Source organism: Dipodomys ordii, unplaced genomic scaffold (genome assembly GCF_000151885.1).
Source record: "Dipodomys ordii isolate 6190 unplaced genomic scaffold, Dord_2.0 Scaffold64, whole genome shotgun sequence".
In the NCBI taxonomy this organism is placed as follows: domain Eukaryota; kingdom Metazoa; phylum Chordata; class Mammalia; order Rodentia; family Heteromyidae; genus Dipodomys; species Dipodomys ordii.
The window spans coordinates 6,069,368-6,087,505 of NW_012267280.1; the positions used below are offsets into that span (position 1 = coordinate 6,069,368).

At 44.3% G+C, this 18,138-nt stretch overlaps 2 protein-coding genes across 6 annotated transcripts in view; one reads left to right on the top strand and one right to left on the bottom strand.

Moving 5' to 3' along the window:
- Tmco3 (transmembrane and coiled-coil domains 3) overlaps positions 1-17,825 on the bottom strand; it is a 38,581-nt gene extending 20,756 nt beyond the window's left edge. For 2 of the 5 annotated variants that reach the window (XM_013022881.1, XM_013022877.1), the window contains exons 1-6: positions 17,565-17,647; positions 10,854-11,377; positions 8,934-9,113; positions 7,793-7,984; positions 6,096-6,224; positions 2,021-2,113 (exon numbers count right to left, since the gene is read on the bottom strand). In XM_013022881.1, the coding sequence (XP_012878335.1) occupies positions 2,021-2,113; positions 6,096-6,224; positions 7,793-7,984; positions 8,934-9,113; positions 10,854-11,297 (1,038 nt within the window). In that variant the 5' untranslated portion in view covers positions 11,298-11,377; positions 17,565-17,647. Of the gene's footprint in view, positions 1-2,020; positions 2,114-6,095; positions 6,225-7,792; positions 7,985-8,933; positions 9,114-10,853; positions 11,390-16,957; positions 16,976-17,564 lie in introns of those variants that run through there. The other 3 variants (XM_013022882.1, XM_013022878.1, XM_013022879.1) reach the window with 3 other exon arrangements.
- An 86-nt stretch (positions 17,826-17,911) lies between these two features.
- LOC105990476 (protein ADP-ribosylarginine hydrolase-like protein 1) overlaps positions 17,912-18,138 on the top strand; it is a 48,555-nt gene continuing 48,328 nt past the window's right edge. Inside the window, exon 1 of the mRNA XM_013022915.1 lies at positions 17,912-17,955. Within this exon, the coding sequence (XP_012878369.1) occupies positions 17,953-17,955 (3 nt within the window). The 5' untranslated portion in view covers positions 17,912-17,952. The remainder of the gene's footprint in view (positions 17,956-18,138) is intronic.

Below are 18,138 nucleotides of genomic sequence, written 5' to 3' on the forward strand. Positions count from 1 at the left end.
CAGCTCTTCAGCTCAAGGCGAGCGCTCTACCACTTGAGCTATAGCGCCACTTCCGGTTTTCTGGTGGTTTATTGGAGATAGAGTCTCACAGTCTCTCCTGCCCAGGCTGGCTTTGAACCGTGATCCTCAGATCTCAGCCTCCTGAGTAGCTAGGATTACAGGCGTGAGCCACCAGCGCCCGGCTGGTTGTTGGGATTTTCAATTGCAGCAAAGTGAGCATCTGCCTGGCCTCCCACTGAGAGACCAAAAACAAGTTCAGCAGTAACAAAACTATAAGGAAAACATCTGTCATCTGTTTACTGGAGGACAGCCTGCTCCAAGACAAGGTAACAGTATCAGCACAGTCCATGAGGCCAGACAATGTAACAGTATCAGCACAGTCCAAGAGGTCAGAATGCCCTGACAGGTTAACCCCCCCCCCCAACTCTAGGGGGAGGCAATTTAGTGCAGGATTCACCTGCAAATCGCCAACCAATCACAGAACCCCACACAACCAATGCTGCAATGACCCCTCCCTCTGCTTCACGTTCCTTGCTGGACAAGGGGTCAGGGCTCACATTTTGGACCTGCTGCATCAGGAAAGATTTGTGAGTCTGGCTGGAGTTACATGACCACTTGAGCTGTAATAAACGACTTTCATGCATTTACATCGCGGACAGCTCCCTGGTAGTCTTTGGGGGAGGGGGAGGAGGGGAGTCTACACCCTGGTACTACACTACCTCATCCAATACATGATCATCCAGCCTGCCTGGCTGATTCAGGAGAAAAAGGAGTCACAGAGCTTTCTAACCACCAGAGATGAGAACTATCGTCTGAATATCCTACAGACCAATGATGTGGGACCAAGGGCAGAGTCGAATCTAGGTTCTACTTGTTTCCCTCTACCAGACTCAAACCTTGAACCTCTCAATTGCAGCCTCCCAAGTGGCTAGAATGACAGGCATGAGCACCAGTGCCATGCTAAAAGAGTCTCTTAATAGCATAGTTTATTAAGTAAAAACTAGTCTTCTGAAAATAACAAGATGCCTATTTTTGGTACTTAAGAACCAGAATGCATGCTGAGATCTAGGGTTGCCACCAGGTGGCAGCAGCAGGGCTCCAGAATGAGGAGCAAGACCTTCCATCAGGTCTGAGAACCCAGTGCGGACAAGAATAGAAATGCGACCCAGCCACAAAATCAGACACTAGCAAGCAGGTCGAATGGAAGCACAGATCCCACTCCAGTATTCTCTCCATTCCTCAGATATAGCATCACCCCAACCAGCCAAACAAAACTTCCCCAACACAACAACCCTTCCTTTGAAATAACACGTGCAAAAAGCACCAGAAGCATCTTTGAATGATATCAACACCAATAAGTTATAGTGCTTTTTAGAGTTTAAAGCTATTGGGTTATATAGCACCATTTCACTGTCTAATTTTGAATACTTTAGTAGAAAAAAAGAAAATTATTAAAATTGAAGCCAGAAAAACTAATGTCCCCCAAATCCTACTGTATAGGTTAGGCACCTGACACCCTGTACTAGCAAATGGAGGCCCTCTACTCTACAAACACAGGCCAAGATAGCACCTGTGCAGGCAGATACAGGCCAAGTCAGTGACACACAACACCCTAGAGATTCCTTCCCACCCACAGAACCAAGTTTGCCAACGAATTCACAGGAAGAACAGTGCTCTTTCTCTTTAGAGACAACCAACAGTGCTCATTTTTATCCCCCCTCCTTTTTCCAGGGTAACACAATGAATATTCAGTTTCTAAGGTACTTCTCAAACATGTTTAGTCCTTCTTTAAGGATGTCATCTGGAATTAGTATCTGAAAGTTAATTAAGGATGACATCTGGCATTAGTAATCTGAAAGTTAATTAAACCTATTAATTGTAAGTTTTTCAAACCTAGTACTATCAAACTGAAATATACCATTTTATTTGTAAAGCATCTGATAGCTATGTTGCCAACAAATATTAGAAGCAAATGAATCAAGCTTCTAATGTTAAGCTACAAGAGGGATTCGATACTCACCTTCCTCAGCTTTTCAGGGGAAAACTCTAGGCCAACAAGAAAAAGAGTAAAGAAGACTCCAAATTCTCCCAATGTCTCCACCTGTACAATAGACTGAAAAATAAGAAAATGTAAACCCCTATAATCCCATCTGACATATACTCAAATGAACCATCATGTGCTAGAAACTAGTTTTGAGTTTCTCCTGTATCTCAGATTATTTTGACCTTGACTCTTTTTCTCCTTAATTAGCCAGAGGACTATTTACTGTCATTTTATTTCTTAAAAAGTAGCTTGGGGGGAGGAGGGTACCAATTTTCAAACACATGGCCACTTCTGTCTTCATTAGAAATTTTCTTCAGCCTTTCAGGGGACAAAGAGGCATCAAACCCAAGCTTAACCTTGACCAGTTCTTGAGAGTGCCTTACATTCTGGGTGTGAGCATGTCTAGAATTCTAGCAGAATTCTCTCATGAGCACTACAGTTGACCACCATATCACACAGGGCTTTATGTACAGAACTCTGTATTTGTTTGGATTAGTTATCTATTGTTAATATTGTTATAGATAAACAAGTAGCACATAATATTTGAAATTCATTAGGGCTACTAATTGTTCAGGTTTTTTTTTGTTGTTGTTTTGTTTTATTTTGGTCAGTCATGGGACCTGAACTCTGGGCCTAGGCACTGTCCCAGGTTAAGGTAAGGAATATAATTATACTAAAATGCCAATTTTTTGCCTCATAAAGGCTTTTATTCACCTCATTGAGAAATATAGACTTAGGTATGCTACTTTGGAGCCAAAAGCCACTACCTGAAAAAGGAAAAGGAAGAGAACTAAAAGAAAAATGGAAGTAGTGTTAAGAAAGCACAAAAGCAGGGCTGGGAAGGTGGCTCAGTGGTAGAGCGCTTGCCTTGCATGCACGAGGCCCTGGGTTCAATTCCTCAGCACCACATAAGCAAAAAGAAAAAAGCCGGAAGTGGCGCTGTGGCTCAAGTGGTAGAGCGCTAGCTTTGAGCTGAAAAGCTGAGGGACAGCTCCCAGGCCCAGAGTTCAGGCCCCACAACTGGACCCAAAAAAAAAAAAAAAAAGAAAGAAAGCACAAAAGCAAGGTGATGTCAAGGCTCTTCAGCTCAAGGCTAGTGCTCTACCACTTGAGCCACAGCATCACTTCTGGCTTTTTTTTTTTTCTGCTTATGTGGTGCTGAGGAATCCAAGCCAGGGCCTCATGCATACAAGGCAAGCACTCTACCACTGAACCACCTTCTCAGCCCCTGTTCAGTTTTTTAAAATACTAATGTGGCACAAGGGTTACTAAGTTCACAGGCTTCTTGATCCCACTGTAAGCCAGCTGGCTTGTCAGAATTCCTGTTTCATTTGCATCTTTCACTTTCAATATTTATTTTTGTGGCATCTCATTATCTGTGCTCTTTGGGGGTACCATCTGTTAGTATATTCATCCCTATTTTGGCTTGATAGCCTCCATCCTAGGTCCTCTGCCCTTTCTCCAAAATCAGGTAACCAGGCCAGGCTGGCCACAATCGCCCACCCCCACCTGAACTGCACTATCTCTAGCCCCCAGCTGCATCATCAACATGCTGCTGTTGCTGCAAGTCAGGAGATTTTGCCCTGGCCACACACTATTTCTAGTGTCTAGCTGCAAGATTTCCTGCTTTTGATCTCCCTATCCTGCCTTCAGCTTTCCTGGCTCTATCTAACCACAGCCGCTGCATATAGACAGGCTCTACTCTCTATCCTGAGAAAGCTAGCCTGTCAGCTTGCTGACAATAAACGTTGTCATACGTGACTTGGTGTCTGTGTGGTTTTCTGGGAAGTGCTTTCACCATCGTAAGTCTCAGTCTCTCTTTTTTTTGTTGTGCTGTTGTCGGGCTTGAACTCAGAGCCTAGGTACTATCCCTGAGTTTTTGTGCTCAAGGCTAACACTCTACCACTTTGAGTCACAGCTCCATTTATGGGTTGCTTTTTGTTTTTTGCAGGATAAGTTAATTGAAAATAAGTCTCACAGACTTTCCTGCCTGGGCTGGCTTTGAACTGTGATCCTCAGATCTTTGCTGCTTGAATAGCTAGGATTACAGGTGTGAACCACCAGTGCCCATGTCCCAGTCTCTTAACAGAGGAGTTAACTTACATTTACTATTGTGCAGATTTCTACTCTTACTTTCTTGATATCACCTTGCTTTTGTGCTTTCTTACCACTACTTCCATTTTTCTTTTAGTTCTCTTCCTTTTCCTTTTCAGGTAGTGGCTTTTGGCTCCAAAGTAGCATGCCTAAGTCTATATTTCTCAATGAGGTGAATAAAAGCCTTTATGAGGCAAAAAAATTGGTATTTTAGTATAATTATATTCCTTACCTTAACCAATCCTCATTTTTGGCAAGGATGCTCTTGGTTCTTTATTGACAAAGACATAGTACAGGGGATGTAATAGGATCAGAATATTCAACGTATCCAGTGGTGCATGAAGACCAGGTATTTTGTCCTAACTGCTTGCTCTTCACTTGTGGCTTTCTATACTGTTCTAAGTCATGTTGGACACAGTCACAGGGCCCGGGACTCTCAACTTCAAGTTCTTGATTGTCTCCCTGAAGGCCCAAGTCTTACAGCTTCAAGCAGGATGTGGGATGGCTTTCTACCTGGCCAAAGATTATTTGCTGTTAAAATCAGTCTTGTGTGAATACTTCTTTTGATTGACTCTGCTAAGTTTCAGTGCAGGGAAATCACTCAAGTTCTTTTGACTTGATTGAAGGTCCACTGGTTGGTTCGCAGGTCTGCTGATTAGCATTTACTAAGAGCAAAGGTTCAAGGAAAACCTCCCTAAAGTGTTCCTGTCTGTTGTTTGCTTCTATATGTAAGGAAAGTTATCTTTTCCACCAAAGTAGTTAGCTTCCTTTCTGTTAATCTTGTGAGAATTGTTTTTCTGAAAAGTTCCTGCTTTGGCCAGGTGGCTTGGCTCTGTTTTCCTGTTGCACATTCCTTTAAGGATGTCTTAACTAAGAAGCTTCTTAAATTTTAGTTATATCCTGTTAATTAAGTATATCTTTCTGTAGATTGTGAACTTGAGCTCAGCCAAAGTGTGTGAGGGGGTTGGGGGGGGAGTGGCCTGCTGGGTTAAGGATAAAATGGGAGCAGCCTGCCTGTTCTCCATGCTTGTGCACCAAATTTTTGGCTAATGGCGCACACTTTTGCAAAAGAAAACCTTGACTTGCCAAGTTCCTTTTGAGTTGATGTCCTTATTCCCATTACACACCAACATTCCAAACCATTTCTAACATACTCACCTGGGGAGTTTTAGTAAAGTTAGGATGACCCAATGGCTTATCCTTCACCTTCCAACTCCTGTGCTAGGCTCACAGCATCACCTGTCTGTAGGTGAAACATTCAGAAGTCCTATAAAGCTCAGGAGACTTTCCTGTCATAAGTGTGTCTGCCTGTGTGTCATAATCAATCTGCTCTGTAAATGGCCTTAGCAAGAACAGCCTTAGGCTTCCTTGCAAGACAAGGCCTTCTAGCAGCTTTCCCCATACATGAGAAACTGCTTATAAACACACTGAACCCAGCATTTTTCATTGCTTTCAGTGTCTGAAGGGTGATCTGTATAATGCTGTCCATCCTATCGCCAGAAATAGCATCTAAAATGAACTCAACTTAAAGAGATAAACTGGGCTGTTTTCTCTAGGCAGGATGTCTCACATCAAGTCATGAAACGTTCCTGTAGCTTAAAGGTTCTTCAAAGGCATCTTCTCTACATGGTCTATAAGATATGCACTCCTATCTTAACGTTACCCAAGCTCAGAACTGTTTTGTTTTGTTTTTGTTGGTCGTGGGGGTTGAACTCTGGGCCTGGGAACTGACGCTGAGCTCTTCAGCTCAAGGCTAGCACTCTCCCACTTGAGCCACAGTGCCAGTTCTGGTTTTCTGAGTGGTTTATTCCTGCCCGGGCTAGCTTTGAACTGGGATCCTCAGGTATCAGTCTCCTGAGTAGCTAGGATTACAGGCATGACCGGTGCCCAGCCAGCTCAGAACTGTTAAGTGTTTGAGCATACTGCCAGACAGTAAAATGTTCAACATTGTTCTTACCTTAATACTGTTTAGTCCTGAAGGTCCCAGAAGCACACCACATATGATATACCCAAACATTGTAGGCAAGCCAATCGTTGTACACAGCCAGCCACAAGGTAAGGACAACATTCCTATAGTAACAATATCCTAATGCAGAATAAACAAGAAATGGTTGATTAACCAAGAGACCAAGATGGGACCAAGTCCCTAATTTCATCTCACAGGCATGGGGTACAGATGACAAACCTAAGGATATTTCTGTGTCACACAAAGAAGTTGAAAACATTAAGATGCATTCTAAAAGTTTATGAAGTTAGTTCCTAATGGCCTAACAATTATAGCAAAATCTGCCTGTTCACTTAGGCCCTCTATTGGCATTCTACATAACTAAGCAGTACTTGAATTCCATTGAGTTTTCTAGCTGTAGTGCTATCAGAGCCTGAATCTAACTATGATTTGCCATTGCCATCAGTTTCCCCATTGCTTATAACTAATGCAGCAGAAATCAACAATAACACAGAGAGGGAGGGAGGAAGGGTGAACAAATGTAATCATGCTATTCAGTATACATACACACACACACATACACACACACACAACCAACAATAGTGCTGAAACCACTGTTGAATTAGGAATAGGATATGAATATAGACAGTCTCAAAGTTTTCCCCAAATTACTTATTCATTACAAGGTGGGAAAAGACTAACTCTCCAGAGACCTCCGTGGGGGATGTGAATGCTGTCAGTCTGCAGAAGTGGCCTGCAGGCTGTTGTGATCATAACCACAGGGGCTACCTGTGGGCTGACCATGGACTTGGACTACTGTAAGGCTCCATACTTGGAGGAGCTCTTGGGTACTCCTCATCTTAGAGCCTAGGTTTTCTGTTTTATTTCTGTTCCTATGCAAAGTTCCAGTTAAAGGAGTTTTGCTGGAAACCTGATGATTTATTGGACTCTCCCAGGCTTCCTAGGGACTATAGTAGAACTCCCATTTCACTCCCAGAAGAGTGGTCACTTTGAACTAGACCAGTTTTCTGGGAAGAAATGGATTTGCATTACCTATGAGTGGCAGACCAGGTACTCAGCACTGGCAGATTCAGGTACCTTGTACCCCATGTGTGAATGAAACCAAGTAGGACCTCTCAGCTACAACTCCTCTGCCTTATAAAATGATTTTCATTTTTTTTTGTTTATTGAGATGAGGTCTTATTATGTTGTCCTGGCTGTTCTCCAACTCTTGGGCTCAAGATATCCTCAAACCTCAGCTTCCTCTGTAAACAGCTTTAGATAATTGGAACTATAGTCCCACTAATAATTCCCAATTTCAGAAAGTCTTTCAAGACTTCAAAAACATAACTAAATTTTATTTTAAATACTAAAATGTCCCTTTATTTTAGAAAGCACAGATGTGGTATATTTTAGCACACTCTCTGACAAACAGAACACCAGCATGAGGTTCAAGGAAAGAAAGCTGACTGCCACAGGAAGGAAAGTTGGTCCTTAGTGAACACACACACAGTAGGGTCAATCCTCAATGACCACCCACAGGAAGGACAGGCAGACACTCACTAACCACCCACAGGAAGGGCAGGTGGACACTCACTGACCACCCACAGGAAGGGCAGGTAGACCCTCACTAGCCACCCACAGGAAGGACAATCCTCACTGACCACCCCCAAAAGGGCAGATGGATGCTCACTGACAACCCGGATCACCTTAATGAAGTGGTGGTCTGCACGTGGGATGGTGGAGTCTCTAGGCTTGGTCAGGATGTACTGGTTGTTCTGGGAGTCAATCAGCATGCTGAGACCCAGACCTTCCTCCACTTCTCGCTGTGTGATATTCTTCTTGGAGTTAGCCTCCTCCTCTTCCACCCTGAGAACTGCCTCAAAATTGACCCCTTTGACCTGTAAGAATAACCAACCATTATGCAAAAAAAAAATCAAATAAACACTTTCAAATTCAGTGTTCAGAGTAAAGGCTAAAAAGAGTGACAAAATACCAATAGTGCCCATAAGCACAAATTAGGGTATTTTTTTTCACATCTACTTTACCTGATTTAGGGCATATTTTTTCAAAAGTTTATATCTCAGAAAACAATTACTTTACCTCTAATACTCTACTTTTTTCTCTATTGGTGTGTGTGCATGTGTACATTCACACATGCACACACACACACGCACGTATGCACACACATATACTGGTATTATGGCTTAAATGTTTAGGAACATGCACTTTTGCTTTTTCACTCAAGGCTAGTGCTCTTCCACTTAAACCACACCTCCACTTCCAGCATTTTGCTGATTAATTGGAGATAAGTATCTTTTGGATTTTTTTGCCTGGGCTGGCTTTGAGATCTCAGCCTCCTGAGTAGCTAAGATTACAAATGTAAGCTACTGGCATCTGGCTTTTTTCTATTCTTATTCTGATTTATTTCTATTTAATTATTTATGGGTCCTTGCCAAAATGCAGTTTTTGGCATCAGTATAAATTTTCCCTTAGGATCTCAACATATGGTAAGTGAGAAGCCTCAATCTTGCTTTCCATATAAGACCATCTTCTACAGGGTTTTACAGAATCCCCAGTAATCAGCTTAAACCTGGCCATTCAAACTTGCTTGATACCAGAGTCCTAACCTCATGTATGGCAAAACTAGGAAATGGAGACAAGCCCTAACAAAGGACAGACTATAATTATCAAAAGACAAAAGGAAAAAAGAGGAAATTTGATCAAGTCAAATTACTTTCCGTATGACACAGAAGTGTTTTAGTAAGACACACATTCAAACACCTTCCAAGGCTCAGTCTCATAAACACAGTTCAGCGGTGGAGGGAGTGGCTCTAGAGTGTTGCTTACAGATTTATTGTCATCGAAAGCATGCTCTTCTATTTCCTCCTCTAAACGATCAGCTGCCTTCCTCACATCTTCCAGGATCTCATCCAGCATGGAGAGGCTCTTGTTTTGATGCTGCATGTTTTTGAGTGCTTCCACTTGATGTTTCTCTGCAGCAAGAAGTTCCACATATTCTGACTCTTCCTAATCATTTGTAAGAAATGAAGAGTGGTATTTATTCAGGAATAAAATAGGATATGACTTCCTTGTGCCCATAGAGGATCGCTGCCAAACTAGACACAATAACTCTATGTCAATAACCCTGTCCATGAATGGCAACTACTAACTATAACCAGCTCAGGCATGGTGAGCTTAGTGAAATGTGCAGGGTATGCCACTGTGCATGTGCACACACACACTGACATACTTACATACACAGCATTTTACTCCAAATATATTTACTCATATCCAAACTTGTCGGCTGGTGGCTCATGCCTGTAATCCTAGCTACTAAGGATGCACAGATCTAAAGATCAAGACTTTTTTTTCCCTAAGTTACTTCATTGTTCTTTTAAAGGTGATACACAGCGGCCTTTACTTACATACATAAGGTAACTGGTACATTTTCTATTGCATAGTATCATTTGTTCCCTCAGATATCATAGTCCCCCACCTGCAGATATCATAGTTCACTTTCCTGGATGGTCTGTGCAGCCAGTGTGCTCCACTGCTGCACTTCTTCACCATTTTCCTCTCATTCTGTGCCCTCCTCTGACCCTGAAGATCAAGATTTAAAGCCAACCCAGGAGGCAGAAGAGTCTTTGATATTCTTTTATATATATATATTTTTTTGCCAGTTCTGGGGCTTAAACTCAGCACCTGGGCACTGTCCCTGAGCTTCTCTGTGCTCAAGTCTAGCACTCTACCACTTGAGCCACAGTGCCACTTCTGGCTTTTTCTGTTTATGTGGTACTAAAGAATCAACCAGGGCTTCATGTATGTTAGGCGTACTCTACCACTAAGCCACAGACAGACCCAGCCCCTGCGAGACTCTTATCTCCAATTAACCACCAAAAAAGCCAGAAGTGTAGCCGTGACTAAAGTGGTAAAATGCTAGCCTTGAACTCAGGGACAGTACCCGGGCCTTGAGTTCAAACCCCAGGACCAGCACAAAGAAAAAAGAAAAAAAAACAAAAAAACAAAAAACCTTGATTTAAAGGCTCATATGATATTTCTACCAGAACCAGCATATTTTCCTAAAGTTTAAAACATCTATATTCTCTTTACTTTTTAAGCAGTACCATCAGTCTTTGTATGACAATGAGTAACATTTATATACTTAAAGGCTAGGCATGGTGCCTAGCTTAAAAAAATACAATACCATATCTGATACAGTAGTAGTTATATCTCATTAACAGCACACATGATTGGGTTGAGAGTGTGGCTCAAGTAGTAGAGAGAGAGCCTGCATCCCAAGAACAAGGCTCTGAGTACTAATTCTAGTACTGCCAAAATAAAACAAAGAGGTACACTTGGTCAAAGTTCTGAATTTAAATGTTACACGGTCATGCCTTACTTAGGGATGGCCAACAGTAAGTTCTGAGAAACAGGTCATCAGGCAGCTGTGTCACATGAGAACAACAGTGCTTTTTTCCACAGACTGAGATGGTTGGGAACTCTTGGGTAAGACAGCCTAACAGACCCACATCTGCCTGTGCTGACCACACGGGCTGACATGCCGTTATATAGCACATGGTGAATGTGTACACATCTATCCATTAGTGAAAGTTGAGAACCAGGATTCCACAAAAGAGACTCTTCAGAAGCCTAGTCACGGCCATACTACCGTTACAGGAAAGTTCACCCTCCTGTCACAGAATTCTTGGCCTATGTATCTGTCCCCCCACCTCTGGGAGACCCCTTCCTCCCACTGGGGCCACCGACCTTTATGGCGGCCTCTCGCAAGGCTTCCAGCCGCTGCTTGCTGCTTTCCTTCATGTTCACCACATCCCTGTAATCCCCCTGCAGGGCCCTTTGCAGTCCATAGATAGCCTGGAAGACGGAATTTTCACTTTCATTTAGCTCTTTCTGGAAAATTTCAAATGTGTGCACCTGGAACAGCTTCTCTTCATCTGACAGGCTAGTGTCTTTCTCCACTGCTCTGATGGCATTTTTCAGTTTGTTCAGCACCACGTTCTTCTGCCGAAGAAGCCCAGTGAGCCTCCTGCAGCTGTCCAGGACCCACTGCCTCCTCTGGTTAGCAGCCGCTCCCTTCCCTCGGTGTAACTTGATAGCATGCTTTGCCACCTCTGCATGCTCTGCAGCACTGACTATCAGGTGAAAGAATGGAAACAGCATCCAGAAGAGACGCTCTTCCAGTATCTTCATGGTCCAAGGACAGGGACCAGGACAAGATGGTCCAAAGAGTTCTGCTATGGTCAGCTTGCATTTTAGACTCACATTTCCAGCTGAAAAACAGACTATCGTCACATACAGCTAAGGAATGATTCATTGCTATTGGGATCAAAGTTAAAATATTATTTCCAGAAAACTGTTAACTTTCTGAAAAAATATTCTTCTTCTCATATTAATACAAATACTTGAACTCAGATAATAATCAAATACTAAATGTTAAAGTACCTTAAATGAGATTAAAGGAGTTCCATCTGATTTTAAAAGCTTTTTTTTTTCTTTCTGTACTGGGGTTTGAACTCAGGGCTTTGCACACATTAGGCTGGTGCTCTACCTCCTAAGTCATATCTATGGCCCCAAAAGGAAATTCTTCTGAAAAGTTTAATCAAGGATTTATTTTAATATATCAAGGTTAGAGCAGGGAGAAATAGACAAAGAGAACTATTTCCTGTTCCCCATGCAGAAAATGAGAACTAAAGACTTGAAAGGCATATTTTCAAAAAAGCAATCAGCCTCAGAAATCTACCAAATCCACCATCTGCATAATGACAAAAGACCCCTAAGAGGATCCACATGTCAAAGGCCAACATCAACGTACCTCCTGCAGGTCTGCAAGCCACTGTGGACTATGCTCAGAGCATTCCAGAAATAAAACCCTCTGAGATGCCAAGAGCTGGTTCAGCCACTTTGCTTGCTTTCCAACATCACTAAGAATGTTGCCAAATTTTCTAAGTCAGCCACTGGTAAGTAATATAGTAAGACATCAGGATAAAAATGTTCACAAAAATAAATAACCATAGCTGGAACTCCAGGAATTTTATCAAATGTTCAAATTTTCTCTATCACTGAAATTCAGGTTTATTCTCTTTCCCTGTGTGAAAAAGACCTAAAATGAAACCTATGAATATCTAGAAAGAGTGGCACAGGCAGGAACGTGAAGTCATATTTTGGTGATTGAGTGGAGGGAGTCTTGGGGTGCTGGAAGGCATCAATGAAGCCAAGGTATCCAGGAGATGCAGTCCCCAGCAGAGCTGACAAAAGCACTGTCTGAAAAGCAGGTGGACTTCCTGACACACAAGTTATGCCCAAAAGGAAATAAGAAATGCCATCTGTGGGATTTAAAGGAAACACCAGCACCTGTACCATCTACTCACTCACAGGAACATCCAGAATTCCTACACCCAGTACTTCCTCTCCCTGATGACTGCTTCCTAAAATACAGACCTGTACTTTAATTTCACTGCTAACCACAACTCTAATAAATTTAACCAGGAAAAACAGACAGAAAAAATAATATGGCATTTCTAGAGATCTGAACTAACCAGGAAGTAGAAGCAACCCTTAAAATAGCAAACATAAAAACTCAAAAAGCAGAAATGGAGCTGTGGCTCCAACGGTAGAGTGCTAGCCTTGAGCACAAAAAGACCTCAGGGATAGCACCTGGTCCTGAATTCAAGCCCCAAGACTAGCACAAAAAACAAAAAGCAAACACTCAAAAAGCCTTCAGACCAAGTCGGGTACTGGTAGTTCATGCCTATAATCCTAGCTATTCAGGAGGCTGAGATCTGAAGATCATGGTTCAAAGCCAACCCAAGCAGGAAAGTCCGTGAGACTCTTACCTTCAATAACCCACTAGAAAACTGGAAATGGTGCTGTGGCTCAAGCAGTAGAGTACTCACCTTGAGCTGAAGAGCACAGGGACAGCGCCCAAACCCAGAGTTCAAGCCCCGTGACCAAAAAAAAAAAAAACCTTCAGACCAGCCTATTAAGGGAGGGATAACTTGTCTAGTGCTCAACAGATCCTAAAAATAATAGATACTCTGCTATACAACGGAACAGTCACTGTTGGAAAAATGACAACCAATCATCAAGAAACTAAGATACTCTTTTTAAAAAGTGTTGGATTTCAATGTGTTTTAGAGGTGTAGCTCCTGAGGGCAAAGCTAATGGACACCTAGGGACTATACTCAGCTCACATTCTAGTCAGGTAAAGGAAGAATGTGCTGTGCCAGTGATTTGGCTCAAGTTAGGGTCAATTCAACTCCAAGTACGAGTTACCACCTCAAAAACAAACTGACCATTTCCTCCTACAGAGCAGAGCAGAGCAGAGCAGAGCAGTATACCTGATCTGGTATCTTAAAGCCTTGTTCTGAGGCCAGCGTTCTCCTATTGTAAGGGAGATTCATGCCATATTTGGAAGTGCAAGTTTAGGCTTTCCCAGAACCAAAATGGAAACTTGAGATGCTTTGTTTGTGCCTCAGAAAAAAACTTGCAATACACAGTCTGTGTGTGAATGGCACACTCCCTATACTTAATTCCTTCATCAACCAGACTCCAAAAGCTAACAAGCCATTCTGTAGTTAATGTTTATGAGAACCCTGAGGATTTCAGTTGTGGTTACACTAATATTTTCCACTGATACATAACATAAATATGAAGGTGAACGTACAAACCAACACCATAATTGAAATTATTTATTGTTGTGTTTGGTAGATCCAGTCAGGAGAACAGAGAAGCCACCACTTAAAAGGCCAAATCTGGAGTCTTTATTGGAGCACTAATGGGCAGCAGGGGACTCCTATCACAAAGCCCTACTGCCATGAATATAACTAAACACCACTTTTATGGCCAAAAACCACACAAGGTGCATGAAATGAATCTTTTTTGGGGGCTCAGTTGTGGGGCCTGAACTCTGGGCCTGGGTGCTGTCCCTCAGCTCTTCAGCTCAAGGCTAGCGTTCTACCATTTGAGCCATAGCACCGCTTCTGGCTTTTTCTGCTTATGTGATACTGAGTAATCGAACCCAGAGCCTCATTCACGCAAGGCAAGCACTCTACCACTGAGCCACCTTCCCAAAGATATTAACAAAGATATTAAATATAAACCAAAGCAAAGTGAATATGAACACAATCAAGGGAAATCAAGAACTAATCATATGAGTAAGACTTCTTGGGAACTTACCAACTCGAAATACATTTTAAACTAAAGAATGTCTTCTAGTATTAAGGCCTTTTGCTTAGACCCAGTCTCTTTACTTCATTATAAGCTATCCCCTTTTTCATGAGCTCATTTCAACCTCAAACCTGTCCACAAGACTATATGGACTGCTGTAGTACATTCCTCTTAAATTAGTAAACATTTTTAATTTCTTTTTTTTTGCCAGTCCTAGGGCTTGAACTCTGGGCCTGGGCACTGTCCCTGAGTTTCTTTTGCTCAAGGCTAACACTCTACCACTTGAGCCACAACACCACTTGTGGCCTTTTTCTGGTTACTGTAAGGCCTGCTCCTGGATGGCTAGCAGACTCCACCCTCCTCGCAGCAAAGTCTCCACCCAGTACCTGCGTTACCTAGGCAACTGGGACACCTGGAAGAGGTCACATCTGCATCTGCTGAGATCACATCTGAATTTGATGTGGCCACACCTTTCTCCACCCATACCCTAGATAAGGCCTTGCCCAGGCCTAGACGCTCTCTCTGCTCTTTTCTAGCTTTTCTCTAGCTCTCCTCTTTAAAAACCTAACAGTTACATGGTACTGAGGAATCAAACCCAGGGCTTCATGCATGCTAGACAAGCACATACCACTCATCCATATTCCCAGCCCTCATCATTACTTTGTTATTGCTATTTTTAATCATTAAAAAGACAGTCTGGCTGGGCACTGATGTCTCATGCCTGAAATCCTAGTTACTTAGGAGGCTGAGATCTGAGAATCAAATCCAGGCTGGGCCAGAGACTCTTACCTCCAATGAACCACTAGAAAACTAGAAGTGGCACTGTGGCTCAAAGTAGTAGAGTGCTAGCCTTGAGCGAAAAGAGCTCAAGGACTGCACCCAGGCCCTGAGGTCAAGACCTACTACTGACCACCCCCCCCCTCAAAAAAAAAAGACACTTTGGACTTCAGTAATACTGAATTTTAAGTGTGAGAGTCTCAAGCTGAGTATATTATTCCACCTCTATAACTCATCAAGCACTGCTGAAGAGGAACCAGACCTGTTACCCAAGTATTTAACTAGCCACTATCTCGCAGATGCTGACTGACACAGAGAATGAGAGGGTCTCTACCTGGCTCACTCCCTTCTCAGTGCTGCCTGGTTTATTTGAGCCCAGGCAATGTTCCCAGAACGGGAGAGGCAGGGTTCCTTTTTCTTGGGTTAGGGGGTATGGGTACTGCAGTTTGAATTCAGGCCCCATACTTGCTAAGCAGATGCTCTACTACTTAAGCTATGCCCCAGCTTTTGTTTTGCTTTAGCTATTTTTCAGGTATTATCTTGCTTCTGTCTAGGCCAGCCTTGACTGATCCTCCTAGTTAAGCTTCCTGAATAGCTGAGATCACAGGCATGTAACACCACATCTAGTTTACTGGTTGGGAATGGAGGTCCCAATAACTTTTTATCTGAGCTGCCTAGGTACCCTCTTCAGCTGTGATTACAGGTTTAAGCCACTGCACTTCACTAGGATGGGTAGGCTTTGACCTAGGCTGTAGGCAGGGAAGGTCTGGAGCCAGTGGAATGGGTGTGGCCAGAAAAGGATTAATGTGTCTAGGACAGTTATTTAGCTTCCTCTGAAATAAGGGGAAATAAGGATTACTCAAAGTTAACAATGGTAAGTTCTTAATAACACGTGCAAGTTCAGCAGTATTGACAAGAGAAAGATGGATAAAATGGAGGAAAAGTCTCAATGGAAATAATCTAATCTCCTTTGTAGAAGACTTAAGTCTTACTTTAAATTCTAAACTATATTCCTTAAGAGTACTTATGACAGGGCTAGGAAGGTGGCTCAGTGGTAGAATGCTTGCCTTGCATGGATGAGGCACTGGGTTGGATTCCTCAGCTCCACATAAGCAGAAAAAGCTGGAAGTGGCGCTGTGGCTCAAGTGGTAGAGTGCTAGACTTGAGCTAAATAGCTGAGGGACAGAGGCTACATCCAGAGTTCAGTCCCCATGACTGGCAAAAAAAAGAGTACTTATGATCCCACAAGTACAAGTGGTAGCTGCTTAAAAAAATAACATTTTCCATGAATATTATCTTGAATGAAAGAATTGGAGAACAAGGAAAGGAAAGAAAAACACCATTCAAAAGCTTTCAAGAACTTGTTGGGTCAAACTCTTAGGAAAAGAATTTCATGAGTTAATCCTGTCATGACACCGATTTTGGCAAGCAGGTACAACACATCAGTAAAATGTCCCAATCCATCAGCCTAACATACAGATGTTGAGCAAAGAGTAAACCACAACAGTGTCTTGATGGAATCCAAAGACATGTTCAGATACCTACTGCATTTGTTCAGGTGACACCATTATGAGCAAGGCAGAAACTACAGAAGAGCTGCATGCCAGCTGCTCGTTTAATCTTTAGATCCAGACGGGCCAACAAGGAAGAAATAAAGGAGACTTATGAGTAAGAGCCCTTTTAAAAAGGAGCAGTAAATATTCCCAGCTGTGGCCACACATGTGACAGGGAATGAGCTGTAGGCAAAGAGCCACTAGGATGTTTTTTTTTTCTCCAGTAGAAAAGGCTACAGGAGACTAGAAGCGGTGAGGCTGACAGAATGTTAAGACCTTTCTACCCCTCCCAACCTATGTGACTGGTTACATCTGTAAGAGTCTATACCTAAGGTAGGGATTAAGACTGCCCACCTTTCTGACACCTTTCTCTGACACTTTTCTGGCTCTGTAAATTTAGACCAAGGTGTTGCAGGGCTCTCTACATGTTCCCCAGAACAATAATCTCAGGGTGTCCATTGCTGGGTAGGTATAGCTAAAAAAAAACAACAACCTGCCTCAACACACAGACAGGAGTGAATAAAATTCCGCAGAGGAGCATGACTCAAGTAGCTGGGCACTGAGTGAAGCCTGGGGAGGAGAGCCGCTAGGAAAGAAAGCCTGGGAAGGGGAGTCCCTGGGAAGGAGCGAGGTTGAAGGCCAAGGCCTGGGAAGGGGAGCCCCCGAGAAAGAGCGAGGTTCAAGGCGAGCCTTTGCTAGAATCCCAGGAAGGAGCGCGCCAGGGGACCCTGAAAGAAAGGCGGGCAAAGAACTTGAGGCCCCGCCCCCGCCCCCCACGTCCCGAGAAGCCCCTCCCCACAAAGGGAACCCCGAGGAGCCAGGGAGAGAGGAGGTGCCCGGGAAAGAGCCCCCCGGAAGGAAGGTCCACGGAAAGGGGCCCCCACCGGAAGGAAGGTCCCCGGGAAGGAACCCTCCCTCCCCCCCGACGAAGCCCCGCGCAGCTCAGGACCGGCGCGCTCACCAACACCGAGGAGGCCGCGACTTGGACGAGCCGCCCCAGCATCTGCATCCCGGACCCGGGACTCCGCGGCGCCGGGAGCCGACGGGCGGATGCGGGCATCGCGTTCTCGGGGGCGGGGCCCGGATGTCTCCGACCGGTCGCCCTCGTCTTCCCCGGGACTCCTCCCAGCGGGCGTGTGGACTGGGGAGGAGAGTGCACCACTGGGCGGCGGCGGCCGAGGCGCGCCGACCGCCGGACCCGGTACCCAACCTTGGCGGGAGCGGCGGCCAGCGCCTGCGCGGAGGCCGGGCGCGGAGTCGCGTTGGGTGTGCGCCTGCGCAGACGGCCGCCAGCGCGCAGCGTGCGCCTGCGTGGACGGCTGCCAGTGACTGCGGCGGTGTCTGGGAGCATGGTAGGTGGCAGTTGTTGGGCTCCGTGGAGGGTGTGGAGGTGCCGGCGCCCGGCGTGGAGGTCACCGCGGCGTGGCGGACGGTCCCGGCACCGACTGGAGGAACCGCCTTTGTCCCCGCGTGAGGGCCGGGCGGGGCCGTGTACGGTCGGAGGCGCCCGCCGGCGTGGGGACTGGGCGCCGGGC